Source organism: Cibotium barometz, chromosome 34 (genome assembly GCF_041138505.1).
Source record: "Cibotium barometz isolate CiBa-2024 chromosome 34, ASM4113850v1, whole genome shotgun sequence".
Taxonomy (NCBI): Eukaryota; Viridiplantae; Streptophyta; class Polypodiopsida; order Cyatheales; family Cibotiaceae; genus Cibotium; species Cibotium barometz.
The window spans coordinates 38,567,907-38,592,024 of record NC_141079.1 but is presented as its reverse complement, the minus strand read 5'-3'; the positions used below and the strand labels follow the sequence as shown (position 1 = coordinate 38,592,024).

Sequence of the window (24,118 nt, the reverse complement as noted above, 5' to 3'; positions counted from 1 at the left end):
TAACCAATGCCAAGGTGACATTTTATAGAAACATCATGTGGTCTTTTGACAAATGGAAGACCTTAGCACTGCCACATGACTTTTGCTTCATGATGGCTTCGTTAAAAATGTAAAGTAATTGGGCATAGTCTCTAGAATGCATTTCATCACGATTAGGATTGGTCATTTTTTTAATAAAATTGATGCATTTAATAAGTTGGTGGAGACTAGGGAAGAAGTAGCTATGGGTGGAGGCCCACAAGCACATTGGAGACAAGGTGATGGAGTGAGCTTGTAGAATTGGCAGCTCTTGCTACGAGTCCAACACACAAACTAGCGAAGGGAGAAGACGAAGAAGAATAGAGAGCACATATGCAGGAGGCACTGCGGCTACTCCATGTGCCTCCTTAAACTATCAAGGTCTCAGCGAGACTCTCTCTGCAAAGAACACCCTTTGCCCGAAGTGCTGCCAATAATATTTATTATATAATAACAATACTAATAATAATAATGATGATAATAATAATAATATTACTATTATATTATATAATAATATTATCATATTAGGATAGGTAGTGCTACCAATAATATATATTATTATTTTAAGTCTTCCTCATTAAACTCCTTATTTCTCTTCGCCCCATGCTTTTTCCAATCGTGAACCAAAGCATGACCGAAGCTTGAAAAATTATACCTTCACTTCGAATTTCAAAAATCCAAAAATCATTCTTTTTTTGTGCCCCTTTTCTCCCTCTCGTTTGGTCACGTGGAGAGGGCATAAGTTGTGTTTAATAAAGAGTAGGTTATCTAAACTCTCTCATACCACCATTGCTAGAGGTAGGCACTCCAAGGAAATTCTGACCCCTCCATCACGATGCCATTCAAAGTGGCAATGCCTATGGTTCCTTAATCAAATTGGGAGAGAATCTGGACAAAATCATCTATGGTGGGAGTTGGCTTCAAATAGTTTTCCAAGAAACACTTGTCTCCAAAACGACTCAACCCTTGCCTGAAACACTGTCAAAACGGGAATGGCAAGGGTTTCTCCATTCCCTTCTCTGTCATGTCCCCAGAGTAATTAATTCCAGACTTTGGAGGATCCCATTTGTTGATCAGATGAATGTTCTGCAGTGAAATGAAGAAACCTCGAACTTTGGACCAGGGGCATGATGACGAGAAGGAATCCATAGCTCCCATTTCCACAGCTCGCCTTCCGGCTTGGAAAGGGGGGTTGAGGGGGATTCCTTACCTCTTCTAGTTCCCTAGCTAAACACTCGTCTCACACGTGCACAAAAAAATTGCCGTCAATGGTTAACAAATCGAGTAATTGGGCTTGTTCTTTGACTACAATGGTATGACTGCTAATTGTGATAATACATCATACTGAACAAAGATGTGATGGCGAATGATGATGATCTGTGGCATGGCGCCGACTTGAGATCAATAATAAGAGGGTTGAAGATGGCTTGCAAGTGGCTACAGGCTCCCCCATCGAGGCCCTCTCCCATCCGTCCACGTCAATTTCCCGCATGGAGTAGCCATGCCCTTGTACATCTGAGTGGCCTTCCTTGCCTTGCATCCTAGCCCACTTGTGTTGTGATGGCGATGATGATGATGATCTATGGCTTGGGCGCTTGAGATTGATAATAAGAGGGTCGAAGATGGCTTGTAAGTGGTTGTTGCTAGAAGATTCCAATTCAAATGCACCATATATGCTGCACAAATCGAGAGAGTTCATCCTAAGACACTTGCTAGGCCCATCTAGGCCCTCTCCCATCCGTCCACGTCAATTTCCCACATGGAGTAGCCATGCCCTTGTACATCTGAGCGGCCTTCCTTGCCTTGCATGCTAGCCCACCTGTGTTGTAATGGCGATGATGATGATGATCTATGGCTTGGGCGCTTGAGATTGATAATAAGAGGGTCAAAGCTGGCTTGCAAGTGGTTGTTGCTAGAAGATTCCAATTCAAATGCACCATATATGCTGCACAAATCGAGAGAGTTCATCCTAAGACACTTGCTAGGCCATACAACAAAAAGTGCTTAATACTTTCCCAAGCATGACCCAAGTGTGAAAATTATACCTTCAATTTTTTTTTTTTGGATATTGACTTGCCCACACACACAAGTGCCATCACTCTCATAGGAGAGATTCGAACACACAACTTGGGGACTCTATTCTAACTGCCCGCTGTATTAACATGTTAAAATCCAAAAATCTTCCTTTCTCCTTGGCCCCTTTTCTTCCTCTCATTTGGCCGCGTGGAGAGGGAGTGAGTTGTGTTTAACTAGTATTGGACCCGCGTGATGCTGCAACATTGTTTGGAATGGCACATATATCACGTTCAATTCATGTGTTTTCCCAGTGAACCCAAGCATGTTAGCTTCTCCTCTAGAAATATCAAAATTCTAGCTCCTCCTTTTACCACTTGTTGCTAGCTTCTCAGCCACTTTGAACCTTCAATTAATAGATGGAATAGATAAAGAATACATAAATAGATAGCAAAATATGACTTTTGATATGCATATTCACACAACTTTTGATATGTATTAATTAATGCCACTAACGTGGCATTAATGAACACACATACAACCCTTGAGGCCCCTCCTTTGCCCCCCACCTCCCTACGCTCCTCCTACTAGCCCCCGCCTCACTGCACTCCTCCTACTAGCCCCCGCCTCCCTGCGCTCCTCCTACTAGCCCCCGTCTCCCTACGCCCTTCTTACCTACCTCCCCATCCTCATACAACAACAATCGCACACAACCAAAATCAAGAGAGGCCAAGCAAGACCTTTCCCTCTATATTGTGTGCATGCAGACAGGTAGAATGAAGAGATGCCAAGAGAGACAGTTTTCGCAGGCGAAAAGGGAGAAAGAGGGATTTTAGCCTGATCATGCATAGGCAGGCTACTTGGTACATGGCAAGTTATCCCAAGATGGTGGACATGCTAAGAGCGTGCCAATGGAAGCTCCTAGACTTTGTTTTTCAAATGAAACGGTGCTTCTTATTAGCCATATTCACTCTACTTCCTAAAGCGAATATTCTGAACAAATTAATCTTAAAAAAGATATTGGTAGCATATTTTATATTATTAGATAATATATATATATATATAGAATTATGTCTACGAAAACAATGGCAGTGCTAACTCTTAACCTTCCCCCAAGGTTTTCTGACTTCTATTACGAGTGTTGCTTACCTACTGCGGAGATTGTTGCCAAAGAGTACGATTGCATAGCAAGCTGACTTTCCTTCTGTCTGGTTCATTTCGAAGGACGCAGATCACCTCCATCTCGCGCATTGCAAAGGTCCAATCAGGGTTTCGCAGAATTTGAGGCTTCTGACAGTAGAAGATATTGCTGGAAGGGCATTCTTTTCCAGGGTTTCTCAGAGGAGGCGAGCTGCCTGTCTAGGGTTCCGCTTTTCTAGGGTTTGAAAAGAGTGCACGCAGATTTTTCCACGGGCAGGCTTTCTTTTCTAGGGTTTTGCACAGAGTTTTTCAGGGACAGGTTTGCTTTTCACAGTTTTTTCTGTTGCATTGGATGCAAGGTAGGAGATTCTTTTCTGTAGCGTCGTTGGCGCAGACCCTAGCTCAGCAGAGGAAGAACCAGAAGCAACTTGCTGCATCTGCTTTGATCTTCAAGGATCCATACGCAGTTCTCCCGTCAGTTCCTGGGGCTTCCTTGCTCTGGCGTTTCTTGTGCAGTATATTGCTTCACCTTCACCACTTGTTCGGTCGGGTTTTAGCTCGCCTATTCTGTTCTTTCACCTGCAATTATCAAGGCGAGGAGGATGGTGTGATGGGTTTAGGGACCGGGCATACCAGGCGATCGAAACAATTAGCTAAATCATCATCTACGGTATTGTAATTCATCCTTGAAATTGTCAACACAAGGTTATCAAACACATAGATAAGGGAAGTCCTTGCATCACACAGAAAAGCATACTTGCTTGTCACATAAGTAGAGATATCAACACATAAATTTACATGAATTTAGTTAATCAACACATTGATAGATGTCACATAAATGGAGTTTTTCAACACATAGGTGTCACATGATTAACATTCCGTAAACATATTTGTCAACACATGTCAACACATAGATTGGACACGAGTGCAGATAACATCACACAAACTCCACATCGGTGAAGTTCATCAACACTGGGAAGGAGTGGTTGTCTCTAGATACATGTCACATAATGGAGTTATGAACACATGAGCAAAGTTGATCAACACATAGTTGACACATGATTGGAGTTCATCTGCACATAGAGGTCACATGACTGCACAGAGGGGTTCACCTGCACATAGATGCCACATGGTAGCACATACATGTCACTAAGTTTTGGAGTTGATTATAGCAACATGGATGGAGTTATAACAAATAGGTTTTATAAAGATGGACTTTATTATTGCTTTGTTCAACCATACATTGCCACTACATAGTAACACGTGTATATATATTTTTTGGTGTGAAAACATTTACACACATAATGCATAGGTGAGGAGTTCATAAATACATAGATGGAGTCATATAATGCAAAGATAGACTTTATAATCACCGCTGCTTGTCAATTTGCAAACAAAGAAGGCACGTTTTGTGTGGCTTAATGCAATTTTTACGATGGATTTAAAGCAGACATATGTTTATTGTAGGTTCTCTGCGATTCTCAGGAAGACTGGAAACAGCACATCAAGGTGTGGCTTTTATGATTTCTAGGCAATGCTTTATCATTGGTGGTTTCTACTTTTTGAGTTTTGTATGAATAAGTTTATCTACATTGGAATGCTTAGAAATGTCCCATAAGTTATTTCGTATGACATTGCCTGTTTATACATGCATCCTTGTTTTTGCATCAGACTTAGTAATTATGTGCAATACATGTAAAATTGTCACGTGCACCCTGTGCACTTGGGTGGCATGTGGACATATCTGTATTTTGAGTGAGTATTGGAATAATGTTTTGGGTTAGAGATGTGGAGCGAGCAATTTTATAAGCCTTAGTCTAGAGATGAATCGCTAGTTGCCATCAGGGTAGGCCAGGGTAGGTTGGTTAGTGTGGTCCTGCAGCTAAGTGTACAATTTTCAGATGCCAAAATAATCCAGTGTCCTCTTGGGTGAGGAAGGGACCTAGGCTCTGAGTGCAAAGGAAGGCAGCGTGGTGCTGTTGCATCCGCTCCGAGTCGCCTGTTAGATACTCGAAGCGACTCCGGACCATACGGACGAGGCCAATTCTTGGCGCGGACATATGTAAGTAGGGTGCAGGCATACCAGGCAGTGGTCGGACAGGTCGGGCAGGCCGACCAGCATGCAAGGGGGCACATTGCCGGCCTTTCCTCTCTCCATTTGGATAATTCAAAAAATAACAATCAGATCTGCAAATCCAGCAACCCATCTGCAATCGGCAACTGTTCATTGTGGAATCCAGCCCGCATTCAGTTCAGTAGAGAAAAGTTGATCTACATAGTATCATTCAGGAAGTCAGTTCCTATTCTTTGTACTCATTTTAACTTCAGTAATGAAGCAAATACACCGAAAGAGGGTGATTAGGACTCAATGCAGAGTCGGTGCTCTCTCTCTCTCTCTCCCCTCTTTGAAGTAAATCAAATCAATGCATTGAAAGACTTTGTTGCATGCCTTACCACTCAAGGTTCAGCAGTGCATGCAAAATTGATATCAAAGCTAAGGTTTTTCTGAGGCAGTGGGCTGTCCAACAGATAATCTCAACTATCACATCATTTTCAGTCGTGAAGATCTTTCTCAAAATTTGTGTCCGTAGTCTTTCTGTGTCCTCTCTCTCCTCTCTTTCTCCCCTTTTGCTTCAATGCCATAGCCATGTACTTCTCTCTCTCTCTCCCTCTCCCTCTCATTTCTCCCTTTTACCATTAATTGGTATCAGAGGAAGGTTAAGCTTTCTTGCTCCCATCAATGCTACATTGACTCAATATCACATTCGCCACTCTACGGAGCTCTCTCCATCTCTGGCAGCAGCCTGTCTTCATTTCGCCTAGAACACTGTGCCATCATCAACTGCCTGACTCCTCTACTTACCGACACTTGTTGCTGTTGCTCAACCTGACCAATACTGTGGCATATGCACTGTATTGCAGTTGAGCACACCTAACATCAGTACAGAAGCCAGAAGCCGCTTCATCATGTCAGCAAGATCAACAACAACTAATCAAAGAGCTTCAATCAATTTGAAGGTACAAAGCAAATTTGGGAAAAAATTGGGGTCTTTTAATTTTCTACAAAATCCTACTTAATCAAGCAATTGATCTTAATTTCTCCTTCAATTTCCAAAATTGAGGGCATAAATCACGCATTAAAGTGTTGCTACAACTTACTATAGCATAATTTCTTGAAAACACTAGTTTTTGGAAATCATAATTTTTTCGGGAATGGATTCTTGCCCTCCGCGTCTTACACTGCCATGTGGTAGTCTATTATCCCACATAGTGGGTTGGGGTCGATGGTTTATTGTCTTGTGGATGACTACCTTGAGGTTATAAATTGAACTTTCTTATAAGGTGAATTTAGGCATGTTCTTGGTTTCATCTAGGTATATCAACTTAGTCCCTCTATATAGGGCAAAATGCCGCTTGGTTTCCCCTTAACCTTTATTGGTGGTCTCATGGGATGTTTGGGTGGGGGGGCCCGGCTGGTTGATGGCCGTCTTCCGCATGCTGTGCCTCTATTTTGCTTGGTGCTCTGCACTCCACGTTCTCACATGGTATTAGAGATCTTGTGCTTCCACAAATTAACAAGAAGAGTTTTCAGCCTCTGCTTTTTTATCCTTTGCTCCCTTGGTGGTGCATTTTGGGGATTTACTTTGAGCACAAATCAGCATTTTTTTGCACTGATTCGAGGCTGTTTTTTTGCCTTGTGGACTGCTGCATTTCTCCTTCAGTGACACCTTGCTGTGTTTTTTTTTCATAGCCCTCCGTGTCCTCCACTAGTTTTGTATACTGTCCCTACCCCGAAATAGTGGTAGCATTGTGTACGTGCTGCCTTTCCCTCCCTCCCTTTATTGCACATTGGGTCGGCTCCCGTCTTCACCCATGTGCCTTGATCTCGGGTAGGAGTACAATTCTACATCTTTCTTTCACCTCCCTAGCATCTAGGGAGGAGTGGGCAACCCCCGGGTATCTACTTGCAGCCTTTCCGCTATAAATTCAAGAGGAGGATTCCATGGCTTCTACATCGACTGCCATCTCTTCATCCATTCCTCAACTTTCCAAGGAATCCATCTTAGATGGAACCAATTATCTTGATTGGGCACTATAGATGAAGACTCTCCTTCGCTATCATCGGCTATGGGCTGTTGTTTTTGGTACTGATGTCTCTTTCGATGCTACTTCTCCTCAGGTTGAGATTAATGCCTTGGTTGACAAAGATGCAAGGGCTCATGCCTTTATCTTCTTCAACGTAAAACCTCTATTGCTCATCAATTTGATGACAATGATGAGGAAACTGCAAAAGGATTGTGGGATACCATCTAAAGGAGGTGTCACTATGAGAACTCTGCACAGAAGGTAGCCTTGGAGAATCAGCTCTCCAACCTGAAGATTGCCGACATCATGGATTCTGTTACGGAGTTCATAACCATTCAGAAGTAGTTGGTCTCTTTGGGGAGCAAAGCTACTAACGAGCGAGGACTTTGTCAATTGGCTCCTCGGAGACTTTCTCTGCTTTTTGTGATACTATATCACTTCTTCCTTCTACTCATGATCTACATACCATTGTTGGCATGCTTCAAGATAGGGCCATGAGAAAGAAGATCAGCCAGGATACTTCGGAGATCCTTCTTTAGGCTAACGTCAAAAACAAATGGCAGTCCAACGTTTCAACGAGCAACAAAGGTGACTAAAAACCCGCCAACAATCTTGCTCATAAGGAGCTTACTTGTCATTATTGTGGTCTCAAAGGTCACATTTAGCCTAATTGTTGCAAGAAGAAGAGAAGGTGGTTTTGCTAAGAAACCCCCCAATCCAACCTCTTCATTCACCACCAACCACCTCCTCATTCACCACCAACCAAACTCAAAAATCCTCTTCCACCAAGGAGACTGTCTTCATTGGTATTGAGGAGCTTCCCTCTGACTCTCCTGTTCCTTCCACCGCACGTCTTACGGATTGGGTGGTTGATAGTGGGTGTTCTAGACCTTTCTTCATGACATTCGTCCGAGCTCTTCGACGGTGTCCATTGGTGATGCTTCCAACTTGGAGGCCTCTTTGGTTGGTAATGTGAGACTTAACTCTTCCTTGGGCCAATCTTCTACCATTCGGGATTTCATGTTCCCAAGTGAAAGAAAGAGCATCACAGGTTGTAAGCCCAAAGCAGAAACTATAGAAGGTTGGAAACAATTGATTATTGCTGAAAATGAGCACGAGGGAAGCCCGTAGGTGCTTACAAGCATAAGAGATTGTTGCTACAGCCAATGACCTCTAGCAGATATGCAAGAATGAGATGAAAAGTGAGGGGAAGGGTGAGTACCCTTATATATCCCTCTAGAGAGCATAAAATGCTATAAAATGCCTAAAAAAAGGTAAAAAAATCCCAAATAATATCTGCTAAATATGCCAATGCAGGGTCTCATAAAATGACCAGCACAAGCATGAAAAAGGTGATGTAGACCCTCTGGAGATTAGGTGCTTATAAGCATAAGAGACTGTTGCTACAGCCAATGATCTCTAGCAGATATGCAAGAATGAGATGAAAAGTGAGGGGAAGGGTGAGTACCCTTATATATCCCTCCGGAGAGCTGGTCGGCCAGCATGCTAAAAAATGCCTAAAAAATGATAAAAAATCCCAAATAATATTTGCTAAATATGCCAATGTAGGGTCTCATAAAATGACTAGGACAAGCATGAAAAAGGTGATGTAGACCCTCTTGAGATGATATATTCCAACACCTCCTCTTCAGTGCCGCCAGAGGGGCGGTCCAATAGCAGCATATTGAAGTAACACCTCCAAAGTAGCTCTCGGAAGTGGTTTGGTGAAGAGATCAGCCACATTGTCCTTGGTAGAACAGTAGGCCAGCCGAAGAAGTCTCAACTCGATCTAGTCATGTACAAAATGATAATACACCTCAATATGCTTGGACCGTCGTCGTATCACAGGATTTTGAGCTAGAGCAATAGCACTCTGAGAATCCGAGAAGATGGGAACTGGGGAAGTGTCGGCACAGCACAAATGCTCCAGAATCTGATGAATCCAAAGTGCCTCAGTGGAGGAGAGAAGGTAGGATGTATACTCAGCCTTGGTGGAAGAAGCAGAAACAATCCTCTGCTTTTGAGACTTCCAACAAGAAACCAATCCAGTACCAAGCATGAAGCAATATCTAGATGTAGACCTCCGAGTATCAATGCAGCTTGCCCAATCAGAATCTGTGAAACCAACCAAATCAGCACCACTGGAATAGGTGATGCCATAATCTGAAGTATCTCGAAGATAATGAAGAACTCTCAAGGTTGCCTGAGACCTTCGAGTAGCTAATGAGAATTGGCTGAGAACACTCATAGCATAGGAGATATATGGACGGGTGTTGGCTAGGTAAAGCAATGAGCCAACAATCTGTCGATACGTTGTGGAATCCACCAAGGGTGCTTGGTGTATCATCCTTCTTGGATAGCTTGGCATTGGGATCCATGGGACGAGAGAGGTGTACAATCTGACAACCTAGAAAGTGAGAGGAGCTTCTTCACATACTTCTGCTGAGAAATGAAGATACATTCATCTTTCTGCCAAGCCTCCAACCCAAGTTAATAATGAAGAAGGCCAAGATTAGTCATCTCAAATGTCGTTGAAAGCTTGGACTGAACTTGTGTGACCAACCCAATAAAGGATGAGGTCATCAACATACAAAACAATGACACAATTATCTCCATCACAAAGAAGCACATAGAGATTGCTGTCAACATATGCCCTCTCAAAGCCAAGAGATAACAAGAAGGCATCAATCTTGTGATACCAGGCACGGGGTGCTTGTTTGAGACTATAAAGAGCCTTCTTTAGAAGATACACATGGGTGTCCTGTCCCTAAATCACAAAACCAGGAGGCTGCTCAACATAAACTTCCTTCTCTAAATCTCCATTCAGAAAATCGTTTTTGACATCCATCTGGAACACGGGCCATATGAAGTGTGCAGCCAGAAACAAAACAATCCTGATGGTGGTATACGTGGCTGTAGGAGCAAATGTCTCATCAAAGTCCTCACTTGCCTTCTGAGCATATCCTCGAGCAACAAGGTGGGCTTTGTACTTCTCCAAAGTATCATCTGTATGAAACTTGACTTTGAAAATCCATTTCACACCAATCACACGATGATGTAAAGGCCGTGGCACCAAAGACCAAGTGTGATTCCTCTCAATAGAGGACATCTCTGCTTCCATGGCTTGTCGCCACTGAGGTTGTAAAAGAGCCTCCTCTGGACTCTCAGGCTCATCGATCTCCTAAAGAGAACTCATGAGAGCATAATTCATTGTGTGATGAGATGTGGAAGCTCGAGATGAACGGCGAGGTCCAAGGGTGGTGGTAGAGATTTGGTTATGGAGCTGTGCATCAGGGAGACTGTTGCTTAATGGATGTATCCCCAGTAAGAATACGACCAGAATACCCTCAAAGATCTTATAAATATGAACGGGAAGGAGTCATGTGCCTGGAAGCACCACTGTCTAGAATCCACTCTCGAGTATCCATTGCGGAGAGTCCTCCAACCTCCTCCCTGCCTAAAGAAAATGAAACATCGGTGTCCATCACCTCCAAGTGCACAAAAGCCGGAGTCTTCATGATTGTTGTTGAGGAAGCTTCACCCTTCTCGGTCTTCCGCTTGGGACATTGCCTCCAATAGTGGCCTTTCTGGCCGCAATCATTACAGGTCCTTTTTGCCTTTAGTTTCTCACGGTCAATGTCGGACTTCTTCTCAAAAGACTTCTCCGATGAAGCCTTCCCTTTGCCTGTGTTACGGCCTTTCGACCGTTGGCCAGTTAAGGCCTCCGAACCTCCGCCTTGTGGAGGGATCGAGAATCGTTCCTCCCGGTCCAAGACCATGGGCACAAGCTCCTCCCACGTGATGGTGCTGAGCCTGCCACTGGTAATCAAAGACGAGTAAAATGCTGAGTACTGAGAGGGCAAATGCAATAGCAACGTTATGGCCATGTCCTCTGACGATATCTCCTTTCTAGCCTGGAGAACTTTCTGCTGAAGAGCTTGCAGCTTGTTAATATGCTCCCGCATCGTCAACGACTTTGCAAGGCTCATAACCTGCATCTGTACTTCCAAGGAAATCCTCTTCATGGGCGATACCCTGTTGTAAAGAGAAGCCAAATGCTGCCATATATCTCTGGCCAGCGTCATATGCTTTACATGATTGATTACCTGCGGTGTGCAGTTGAGGAAGATAAATGAACGGACCCTGGCGTTGACACGATCCCACAACTGTGCCTGTGCCTCCCGGTCCTTACGAATTGACGGTAACTCCCCTTCCTCTACTTCCGGCCGTGGAACCCCAACAACGATGAAATTAGCAAGGTCGTAAGACTCCAGAACAGATTCCATCATAACCTTCCATATGCCGTAGTTGTTCCCGTCCAACTGACGGTCCACCGGGAACGTGGGGAGTGTAGGGATCTTCACATGCCTCTCAGCCATCTCTAACAAATCTGCCATTGCGGGGATGTAATCTGAAAAAGGTTGGGTGGGTGGGAACAAAGAAGAACTTACTCTTGCAAGTGGCTGTCCAGCGAATCAGCCCGCCGTCCTCTTGCTTCTCCTCTTCCCGAACAGTCCCTAACAGTCCACCAATCAGCAACACAACAGTCCCCCTCTTACTCACACAAATCCCAAGAACTATCAAGAGACTAAGCACAAGAGAGAGAGAGAGAGAGAGAGAGAGAGAGAGATAGAGGCGTGTAACTCTGCTCTATATACACAAAGAAGATCCCGAATACAAGATACAAGACAATAAGTGGCAAGGGCTGTGGGGCCATTTTATATGCCCCCTAATCAGCAGTCGGCCTGCTCTAGGACAGTCGATAGGACCATGTCCACCACGACTAGCAAAATCACCCAGTTGGCCAGGTGTGCTGAGTCGGCCAGCATGGAAAAGGTCCACGACTTCTGCAAGTACAGTTGGCCAGCACCAATCAACTCACAGATGCATTTGGCCAAGACAAATGTCCTCCTGCCACCACAGGGCTGCCTCCCAAGCCACAGAAAAATGGGAAAAAATGGGGAATAATACGGGGAGTGAGGAAAAATGAGAACAACACCTACAAGGGCGGGCACACCCACAATAGAGGCCCTGACGTCTCAGTAAAGACAGGGGATGACTTCTAACAGATATGTATGCTGAAAACTGCTCCTATGCAAAAAACGCAGGTCTTCTAATGGGCTGAATGCTGGGAACTGATGCGTTTTGTTGATGGAGGCTGAGTGCACATGCGTAGGTGCTCCTAGATGCTGTAGGATGAAACGTTGGCTGAAAATGGTGAGGGCTGAAGTGCTTTGGATTCTGAATGGTCAATCGTTGATGCTCCTTAGGTGAAAGCTCCAACGCTTGATGCTTGACTGCTGAATTATGAGATGATGGATGGAATGGTGCAAAGCAAGCCTATTTATACTAACTATTGGTTGGTCGGTTGTCATTTAATGCTGGCCGACTATAGCATAAATTGCTACATGACTTGTTCATCATGGATAATGGTATTAAATGCTGGAAAATATGAAAAAAATGCTAATAAATATCCTAAGGTTTCTGCAATGGTCTATGTGCAATGGATGAATGATATGCACTATGCAAAATGCTTTCTAATGCAAACCCTAAGGTTGATACAGACTCTACATGCATGAATGATTCTCTCCAAGTGGGTTAAGGGACTTGACTGACTAATTGACTCACTATGGCTGAGGAATGACCTGCGTAGCTCATGACTGACATATCTTGGACTAAGGATTACAATGGGGTCAGGGTGTACGACAAATATCATTCTAAAGGGTACTAATACTGAACAATGTTGCACTGATGATGATGAGCCATCTTGTCATCATGCACTACAGTGCAGAGTGCATGTGACATTCCCTCCTGCTTAGCTTGGCGGCAGGTTCATGGCTTCTAAGTAGTCCGCCAATAATTGGGGGTACTCTTGAAAGAACTCCTCGTCTAGCCAAACGGCTTTGTGGGTACCTCGATCTCGGAACCATGCTTCCAACGATGAAGAAGGATCTGCTCAGGCTCGATGACTTTTGCTTCGTCTACCACGTTTGATTGCAGTTCATCTAAAACATCAAACACTTTTAGTTCAACATACGGTTTTAGCCAAGAAACATGGAAAACATCATGCAACGTCCAATTGTTAGGCAACTTTAACTTCATGGAGACATCACTTATTTAACTATTGGAAAAGGACCAAAACGATAGAAAGAAAGCTTGGGACAACGTTTGCCCACTTGTTTCAATCTCTGTTTCATGATGCGTAGATAGATTCAATCCCCTTTCTTGAAGTGGACATCTTGTCTAGACTTATTTGCTTGTCTGCTATAAGCTTCCTAGGCTTTGGTCAAGCGGTCTTTAACTGACTCAATGATTTCGAAAAATGCTTCAGTTTGCCATGTATGCATAGTGATGTGCCACATAACCATCATAGGTAAACCTCTGCACAGGGTTCTTCACTCTCCCAGATCTTCACAGCTTTGCATTCATGGCTTCCATAGCCTTCTTTACACCAGGTGTTCTCATAGCTGGGATCCCAAGCTCCTCATCAAGGCTCATCTCTGAGAGCCACTAGACTCTCCATCAACATGAGAATGCCCTGCAGAAATGTCACTGGATGAATGAGTATTGTTCAAGATGGCTTGGACCAATGGAAGATAATGTTCCCATTTGGACTGTTGGTCATGACAGAATGTGTCATGTGCATGATAAATGCCAGGAACATTGTCACGGCTAAATCCAGAAGGGGCAACCTAGAAAAAGAGTACTAGAACCAGGATGATGGAGCACAGAGCACTTTTGGCAGCATGGACTTGGAGATAGGTGGTGTCACCAGCCTGGACATTTCCCAGTCTGAAAGGGGTCTGGTGGACTCCAGGATGTTTAAATATTTGGAAAGTACAAGCTTTGGGAATGGGGGATTATCCTAGAATACAAAGGACCACACTCCTAAAATTTAGGAGAGTTGCTATTTTTGGCCCGACTCCGATGGAAATTCTGTTCGCGTCATTACATCTGGAATTGAGGAGATACCAAGAGTTGGCAAAGTGCCTATGACAGAACGTCTACCAGTTGGGATATTTTTAGAGATAACGTTTATGGAAGGACCCATCTCTTAGATTGGGACATGTGGCAAGAAAGTGGACCAAAGTGAGACAAGTGGCCTGACACTTGTTAGAAAGTGGACCAAATTGAGACAAGTGGCCTCACACTTGTCACTTCAGCTATTGTGTGGCTCTCCACTTGTCATTGTAGCCTTCTCTTGCCATTTTAGCTCATGGGAGGCCCAAATCTATAAATTGGAGCCCTCTCTCTTCATTAATGGAGGCTCTCTTGCTGCACACTAGCCTCTACCACCGTTACAGGCTGCCCTAATGATGGCTACTCTCTTTCTCTCTCTCTTGAAGGCTGCCCATGAAGAATACCGGCTGTTGGGGACTGTTTTGGAGGCTTCCATCGCGAAGAAATACCGAAGGCAAGTGTATTTAATCATTTATTATGATTTCTAGCCATTGTACTTGTTGTACCAGCATTTGTACTTGCTGTAGTTGCTGTACTAGCCATTGTATTGGCTTACCAGCTTCTGTACTTGTTGTACCACCCATTGTACCACCTGTACCAGCTTCTATACTTGCTGTACCTGTTGTACCAGCCATTGTACCGATTGTACCAGCCATTGTACCGATTGTACCAGCCATTGTACCTATTGTACCGACTGAATGGAGAGTTGTACTTGTTGTACCCTTTCTATTGCATGAAGACCCGTGGTTTTTGGGAAAGAATCAGTACCCACACGGAGGTATATGGATTATATTGTTGGCTCGGCATTTCTACAGCCTATGTTCTGGCTTGGTTGCCTCGTGTTGGGCTGTGTTATGGCATTTGTATATGGATGATCCGGCATCTCCCGTGGGGAGAGTAAGGCCCTCAAAGCTTGTACATGATATTATTCTCCTTGGGTAATAAAATACTCCAAGGGGGGGTCGGCCCATTCTGGCCTCTATGCGGTGTCACAGGTGCAAGCTCCATTTTCAGCATTTGTGGATATTTTGTCCAGCTTTTATGTTTTATGCAAAGTGATGATGGATATGTGTCAAGGCTGTGGTCATGTTAAAATGTTTTAATATGCATTGATGGTATCAACAAGTGTGTCAAAGGCCCTAGTCCCCCGGGCACCGCCGCGAGTTTCATTGGTATCAGAGCATAGGCTTTCTTGGAAGCAGAGGCTTCCTTCTATCAATAAGGAAGAGAAAAGATCTCAAGTGGGGACCACACTTACAATCATTGCTGTTAAGCATGGCCAGCCACTTCAGAGCCTATGAAGCAAGAGCATGAGCAGTAGACAGCTTGTTGATCTAAGGATTTATGAATTCACAGAATTTTATTGTGGAAGTGTGAAGTTGGCTTCATGTGCACACGTTTAGCACTCTTTCCATATGGATATTGTGGATTATATTATCAAGCTTACAGGCAAGCTATATGGAGATATATCTTAAGATATCTTAAGGATATGGTGGTGAGATATTTCTTTTGGCTTCATGACCAACCTGGCAAAGAAAAGCTAAGTATACTTTGAGTTTGCAAAGTTAGTGCTTTTGCTATGAAGTGTTTTTGATGTTCACTAACCCTTGTTTAGCTATGCAAGGAGAAAGGTGGTGTTGTTTGCCTTGAGATGGTTTCAGGGAAACATTGTTTATGGCTCCCTTTAATGGGATGAATTCTTTTCATGGCTCCCTTTATTGGGATGGATTATATCTATGGAGATTTCTTTCTTGGAGGAGATTTATATAGATATTGGGCTTTACAAGCAATTTCTATGGACGAATCTGTCCGAGTTTATAGAGAAGAAATCTTTGGATATCTCATGGATATGATGCTTTTATGGATAGTTACAGGAGGGTGAGAGCAGTGCTGCACAGAAAAGCCTCATCCGAGCTTATGGCTCTGCCAAGGGTCGACAGTTTGTAGTCCTATTTGACATGGGCAATTCTGAGGACGCCATCTCTCCCCAGTTGGCTAACAAAATGAGCTGTTCTTTAGTGCCATATCATTTGAATGTGGACGGGTTTACACCCGGTCTCCGCACACACATATCTCAGAAGGCGCATTTGCCTTTGTAGTTCAAAAGCCCTCATTCCAACGAGATTTCATTGTCTCGCCTCTTCTGGGGTGTGACATGATCTTAGGAATCTAGCGGTTTCGTCAATATGAGCCTATTCCTGACTGGGGACAGGACACTTTTACTATCTATAAAGGTTTTCCTAAGCCCGTCATGATTCTGGGGATAGAAGCATTCTTGGCATCCCATTGATTTCTCATCTCTAGGCTCGACGAGCTATCCGCAAGGGGACGGAAGGGGCACTACTTTATGATCGTGCATAGACAACCTCTACCTCATCAGTAGCAACTATCTCATCTTCAGTCCCACAGTTAGCAGACCTCCTATTTAGTCATTAGGATATTATGCTTAGGGACAATTTCTTGCCCAGTCTCCCCCCATCCCATCCTGAGGACCATCATATCGATTTGGTCCTTGTATCAGAACCTTCTAGCAAGTTCCCCTATTGTCTTTCCAAGACTTTAGAAGGCGAGCTAGAAAAGCAATTATTTGAGCTCCTCCGAGCCGGATTCTGAAACGAGACCCAAGCAGGGGTCACCCCTTCCTGGACTCACTTCTCCAATTAGCACTTTAATATACACTCTTAAAAGACAATAGCACAAGACAAAATAGCAATAAAAAGTAATTAACAACTCTGAGCATAGATAGATGACACCACACTGAGGCCGGAACGGCCGGCCCCCCCCCAAGGAATGATATTATTACTTGGGAGAATTTGTTACAAGTACACGGGCCCAAGGCCAGATTTCCAATAAGCAATGCACAATGAAAAACAAAGTATCAAACCCAAATATGTTTGTTGATGCCGAGTCTGCAATCACCAAGGGCTGCCCCGTCCATAGCACCTTCCAGAGTCACACTCTGCGTGCAATCCACCCGTCCCTGGCACTACGGATCACGCCGTGCCAGTCCTAGCGATGGGGCACCCTCACGGGGTTGACTCGGTGAATGGAAGAGGAGTCCAGACATAGGAGAGCAGAAGAATTCCTCATTCTTCGCGATGAAAATCTTCTGGAGCCACCGTACAGCCAGTAGGAAGAGTGAAACAACCTGGGCCACTTGTAGGAAATGCGTATGACCTAAATCCACGCGGATAACCCCACTGGTTTGACCTGAATCACACGTGGGAGTGAATAGAGCTCCTGCTAGCTGTTTTGAGCACACACATGAGAGAAAAAGAGTGCTGTCCAGACCTGAATCCACGTGTGGAAGTGAATAGAGAGAAAGCTGTACCATTCAGTCCATGGGAAAAAGGGTTCCAAGGATGCTGTATGGCCAGAATCAACAGGTAATGATGGTATTGTACCTGCTGTACCTGTTGTACCTGCTGTACCTGCTGTACGACCAGAATCAGCAAGAAAATGAGGATAATATACCTGCTGTACCTGCTGTGTGGTTCAGTCCTCAAACAATAGTTGGAATAGGAGCTGTACGACCTGTTTCATGAGAATAATGAGTGCTCCAGCTGCTGTACAGCCTGTTTTCTCTAAATCCCAGCAAGCAGTTGTGTTTTCTTCCTCCAAAATGCAAGGGAGAGGGTTGGAAGTGAGGCGCCTTCTTCCCATGCAAAGGATTGGGTGTGGTAGGTGGGGTAGGTGGCCAACCCCCACCCCACATGCTATAAAAGGGTGCCCAAGCCAAAAGAGGGTGCCCACACTTATAAAGTGTCCACCTACTTTTAATGAAGTATGAAACCTGTAAGTTATAAGGCTTATAACTTAAAACTCTTATTAAAATAAGGATTTCCCACCTGTTCACACGCCACAAAACCTGTCAGAAGACAAGGCATTCCACGGCTCACGGGAGGGCGTCCCCGACCCCTGAGCTAGACACACATGTCAGGCATGCAAACGAAACCAGTTCACGCGAAAACATTTCAAAGGCAGGCAAACATGAGTGCACAATGCAACATTGTTAAAGGATAATCTCCGTTCATGTACTTGCACAATACTTGACATTTCCGGGCACAAGCAGGCCCACCGGAAAGTCAATTCCAGGTACACACACAGTGTACAATCCACCCGTCCCTGGCACTACGGATCACGCCGTGCCAGTCCTAGCGGTGGTAATCTAGAAGCATACACCGTGTGCAATCCACCCGTCCCTGGCACTACGAATCACGCCGTGCCAGTCCTAGCGATGGAGCACCACTACAGAGTATGCTCATCCAGAGCCCAAAGCTCACACAAGAAGATAAGAGGACCATTAGATAGCTCAATGGTGACATCTCCCCGTCTTCTAAACAGTTGTCCGCAACTGAAAAGCTTCCAAATAGTCATGGAGAAGCTGCGGATAATCTTTGAAGTAGTCCTCATCAACCCACTTAGCATCAATGGGGAGATAGTTCTTGAACTTCACCAAATAGCGTCTCACAAGCTTGCCTGCAGATAGCTTACGCTCTTTATGGAACACAATCTGCTCCGGTTGCAAAATCTCTTCCAACTCAGCCACTTCTGGTGGATCCTCAATGATAGGAAGACTTGGTTCCGGACCCACATACTTTCGTAAGAGGCTAACATGGAAAGCATTATGTATCTTCCAATGGGATGGCAATGCAACTTCATTGATCTGCTCAATGACCTTGAAAGGCCCATAATACCTGGATGAGAGCTTGGGAAACATCCCCTCCTTACCAGATCTCTTACGGAGTCTAGCTTTTTCGAATTTCAGCAATACCCAATCATTTACCTTGACATCCAAATGCTTTCTATGCTTGTCTGCAGCCTTCTTATGCTTCTCTTGAGAACGGGCTATGGCTGTCCGAACCTGTGCAAAAGCAACATCCAAGTCCCTGACAAAGTCATCAGCAGCAAAAATCTCATCCTTAGTACGTAGGATGGGAGGCAATACCACTTTGCCGTAAACTATCTCAAAGGGAGCCTTCCCAGTAGAAGCATGGACCGTGTTATTGTATGCAAACTCCACAAGTGGCAAATACTTTTCCCACAAAGTCTTTTGATCAGCCACATAGCATTTGAGAAGGTCCAATACGGCTGAATTTGCTGCTTCACTTTGACCATCGGATTGAGGATGAAAAGCGGATGAAAAATTCAGCTTTGTGCCCATATTGTCAAAAAGTGCTCTCCAGAAGAGACTGGTAGTTCGAGGATCACGGTCACCCACAATAGATTTAGGCATACCATGATGCTTGAAGACCTGTGATAAGAAAACTTTTGCCATATGATCTGCCTTGATCGTCTTCTTGACCGGCAAGAAATGAGCTTGCTTACTAAACCGGTCAACGATAGTCCATATAGCATCATTACCTTGCTGAGTGCGAGGCAAATCCATGATGAAATCCATAGCTATACTCTCCCATGGCTGCGAGGGAATAGGCAATGGTAGAAGCAATCCAGGAGACTTCTGATGATCAAACTTGACCTTTTGGCAAGTGAGGCAAGCACGTACATAAGCCTCAATGTCCTTCCTCATCCCTGGCCAAAAGAAGTAGCGTTCAACCATATGAGTAGTAGGTAGAATACCTCTATGTCCTGCATACGGTGGAGCATGGCATTCTTCCAACACTTTTTGCCTCAAATCTGTGAGCACACAAAGGCAATTATCTTTAAGGAGATACCCATCTTTGATCACATATGATGCATGAGTATGACCAGCCACCAAATCAGCCCATAAATCTGAAAAATCAGCATCTATATGGTACTTATTTTGCATAGACGACAAGTCTCCATGAGAGGCAATTGAGATAGAAGCTACATACGGCCTTCGAGACAATGCATCGGCCACCACATTCTTCTTTCCCGGTGTATGCACAATCTGAAAATGAAACATAGAGAGGAAATTTGCCATCCGCATATGCTTCTCTGAGAGCTTAGTTTGTGTGAGAGAATATCGTAAGCTTTGGTTGTCGGTCTTCACCATAAACTCTGCACCCAGAAGATAGTGCTTCCATATGGTCAACGCATGAATCACTGCCAATAGCTCCTTCTCATAGATCCCCAAAGAAAGCTCGGTATCACACAAACGGCGGCTCTCAAATGCCACGGGATGTCCTTCCTGGTTTAGGACAGCACCTAAACAATCTCCACATGCATCACATTCCACAAAGAATGGCTTGTGCAAGTCAGGAATGATCAACACGGGCCCAGATATAATTGCATCCTTTAGTGAATAGAAAGCTTTGCTTTCCAATGAAGTCCACTGAAAGGGGACTTTCTTCTTTGTCAACTGATGAAGAGGGGCAGCAATCAAAGCAAAATGCCATATGAACCGTCTATAGTATGAGCATAACCCAAGAAAACTACGAACCTCATGCACTGACTTGAGTTCAGGCCAATTCTTGATAGCCTCAATCTTGGCGGGATCCATTCGTATGCCATCTTGAGAAACAATATGCCCAAGATAATGAATTTCGGAGAGGAAGAACTCACTCTTCTTAGCATTGATGTGAAGTCTATGCTTTCGGAGTTCTTCAAAAACTATGGCCAAATGCTTTCTGTGCTCTTCTTCACTCTTGGAATAAACCAAGATGTCATCGAAGAAAACTCCAGTGAAAGATCGATGATCTCTAAAAATCCTGTCCATCATACGGTTAAAAGTGGCAGGAGCATTTGTAAGACCGAAAGGCATAACAAGATACTCGTACAAACCAAATGCTGTCCTGAAAGCGGTCTTATGCACATCCTCTGGTACTACCCGTACTTGATGATATCCACTCTTCAAATCAATCCGGCTGAAATATGCCGAGCCATCCAATCTATCCAAAATATCATCAATGCGAGGAATAGGAAACCTATTCTTGATGGTTAGCTTATTTAGAGCCCGATAATCCACACACATACGATAAGAGAGATCCTTCTTCTGCACTAGAAGTACGGGAGAGCAATACGGTGAAGAGCTAGGGCGGATCAAACCTTTTTGCATGAGCTCATTGACTTGCTTCATGATCTCCTCCTGCTGTGATGCACTCACACGGTATGCCAGCCTATTTGGTGGAGAACTGCCAGGCACAAGGTCTATACGATGATCCTCCGGCCGTGGTGGTGGTAGCTCCCCTGGAAGTGAATCTGTAAAGCAATCTTCATATTGTTTCAAAAATTCCAGCCTATCACATGTGAGAGAATCAAGAGAATGATCAACATGGTCTACTCTATCACGAACAAAAATCATGTACGAGCAAAGACCCTTTCTCATGGCTTTATTTATTTGTATGTGGGATACAATAGGGATAGAATTCCCTTCCACACCGGCATCAATAACATGCTCTTTGCCCCTATGCATAAATGTGATCCGGTTGGTCTTGTAAGCCTTGCGAGGATCAAGACGGGAGTGCCAAGGCTTTCCAAGCAATACATCACACCCATTTAATGGTGCAATGAGGAAGTTCTCATGGTCCAAATATCCCTGAATATGCATGCGAAGCTTGCCAATGAGGGGTGTGACCTTGACTTTCTTGCCAACAAATGCACTTCCGGCCTCAATCTCTGGTCCCATATCACCCACACTAATGCCCAATGCTGTAGCCATTTCCAATGATATGAAGTTGTCCGTGGCACAATCATCAAACATAAATAATGCGGGTTGATCTTTGAGCTGTCCCCATGCCTTGCATACCATCCTATCCAAAGCATCATGGGCTGTCCCCCCTTGTACATCGGGCACCATATGCACATTAACCTTGGTTTCCTTTGCATCCTCTTTGCCTGCTTTCTTTGGGCATTGCCGGACCATGTGATCTTTACTACCACAAGAAAAGCACTTACCGTCACGAATATATTGCACCCTTTGTTCCGGAGTAAGTCCATAGTTAGGCCTTTTGTTGGGACGCTTCTTCTCTGAGGTACTTTCAGCTTTTGGAGCTCCCTTAACTTCATTGGAGTCCCTTTTAGGTGGCTGTCCACCCTTATGCAGATTTGTGACAGCCTTGTCCTTCCCCTTTTGAGCATGTCCATCTCTATAGTTTTGCTTCAGCTTTTGCTCCAATTGCTCGGTGGCCAAAGCAGCTGAAATGAGCTGTTGTAAAGTGTGGTTTGGGTACAACTCTAAGCCCGATTGATAAACCGGTTGGAGTCCCGATTCAAACTTTCTTTTGCGTTCCTCATCATTTACCTGCATAATAGGGGAAACTTCCAAGAGTGTTTTCCAAAACTTGGATACATAAGCATGAACTGACTCACCTTCATTCTGCTTAACCCAATCCCACTTCTTGCGGATGTTCTTCTTGGCATTAGGGGGTAAGAATTGGGCATAGAATCTAGTTTTGAATTCAGCCCAAGTGTCCACGGGAGTGCCTGAGAGCTTTTCTGCAAGCCACCAATGAGCGGCCGTGCTCTTCAAGAACATGCTGGCATGCCTCACCTTGGACTTTTCTGAAAAATCCTCTTCACTAAAAGCAATGTCAAACTGGGAAACAAATGACATAGCCTTGGAAGCATCAAACTCACCATGATATGTCTCGAACTTGACGGATTTGTCCCCGGCTTTGAATTCCTTTTGCTTATGAACATGATGCTCATAATCCCCATGCTTCCTCTTGCTTCCACGTTCATGTGGATCAGCCCTGGCATCCATAGATGCTCCTGCATACATAGGTGGCATAGGTGGACGTGAACCATGTGCTGTACCTGCATGCATGTGTGTAGCCCTACCACTATCTCTTGCAGCATAAGCATAATCCGGAGAGGGTGTGGAAATGGGAGCATGAAGAAATGGCTCTTCACGGGAGAGTTCAACAGGTAAAGTAGTAGTACGGGGATGTCGGTGCGCTCTAAGCCCATGAGAAACCTGCAAAGATGAAGAATGAGGCTTGTAACGATCATCTCTAGAAGTAATGTTACCTTCATAGGCATGGCTATGCCTCCCATGTAAGGTAGTAATGGAAGGCTCCTCTTTGTGGACAGCAGATTTCAGCTTTGGAGAGGCTATCCCAGGCATGTCCACCAATGGAGATCTCTTTATAACAAGCTCCCCATCCTGGCCCTGCAATACATCACCCTTGTCCACTAAGAATGAAAGAGCTAGCTCACGAGGTTTCAGCCCTGATCCACGAGCCAAAGCTTCAAAGTCTTGAAAGACGGTTGCCTCCTTTTTCTTTGCATCTAGCACTTGTTGAATGTGTGGGTCCTCACGTAGTCTGGCCAGTTCCATCTCCCTGGCATGGAGAAGCTCTCGCATACGCTGAATTTCAGCATTCATGGCACTTGGCTCTTGCTCTTGCTCCTGCATTTTCTCCTTGCCACGGGACGGCTGTCCCAACCATACATGATCACGGGCATAAGGCATCCGTCCACTTGCTTGTGTTCCACTGGAGTGCCCCTTTGAATTTGGCACTTCCTTGCTACTTGCTTGGCTAGCCATAATAAGAGTAAAGTCACTAATGGAGAGTGGTCAGGAAGCCTTTGGATCGTCTCCCAATATAGAAAAAGGAAGATCCGTGCTCTGATACCACTGAAACGAGACCCAAGCAGGGGTCACCCCTTCCTGGACTCACTTCTCCAATTAGCACTTTAATATACACTCTTAAAAGACAATAGCACAAGACAAAATAGCAATAAAAAGTAATTAACAACTCTGAGCATAGATAGATGACACCACACTGAGGCCGCGGCCGGCCCCCCCCCAAGGAATGATATTATTACTTGGGAGAATTTGTTACAAGTACACGGGCCCAAGGCCAGATTTCCAATAAGCAATGCACAATGAAAAACAAAGTATCAAACCCAAATATGTTTGTTGATGCCGAGTCTGCAATCACCAAGGGCTGCCCCGTCCATAGCACCTTCCAGAGTCACACTCTGCGTGCAATCCACCCGTCCCTGGCACTACGGATCACGCCGTGCCAGTCCT

At 44.5% G+C, this 24,118-nt stretch overlaps 1 protein-coding gene across 1 annotated transcript in view; it reads left to right on the top strand.

The window, feature by feature from the left end:
- The first annotated feature begins 3,107 nt into the window (after positions 1-3,107).
- The window catches only part of LOC147618995 (uncharacterized), a 68,241-nt gene continuing 47,230 nt past the window's right edge, over positions 3,108-24,118 (top strand). The window contains exons 1-2 of the mRNA XM_086774202.1: positions 3,108-3,841; positions 4,639-4,680. Coding sequence (XP_086630328.1) covers positions 3,524-3,841; positions 4,639-4,680 — 360 coding nt within the window. The 5' untranslated portion in view covers positions 3,108-3,523. The remainder of the gene's footprint in view (positions 3,842-4,638; positions 4,681-24,118) is intronic.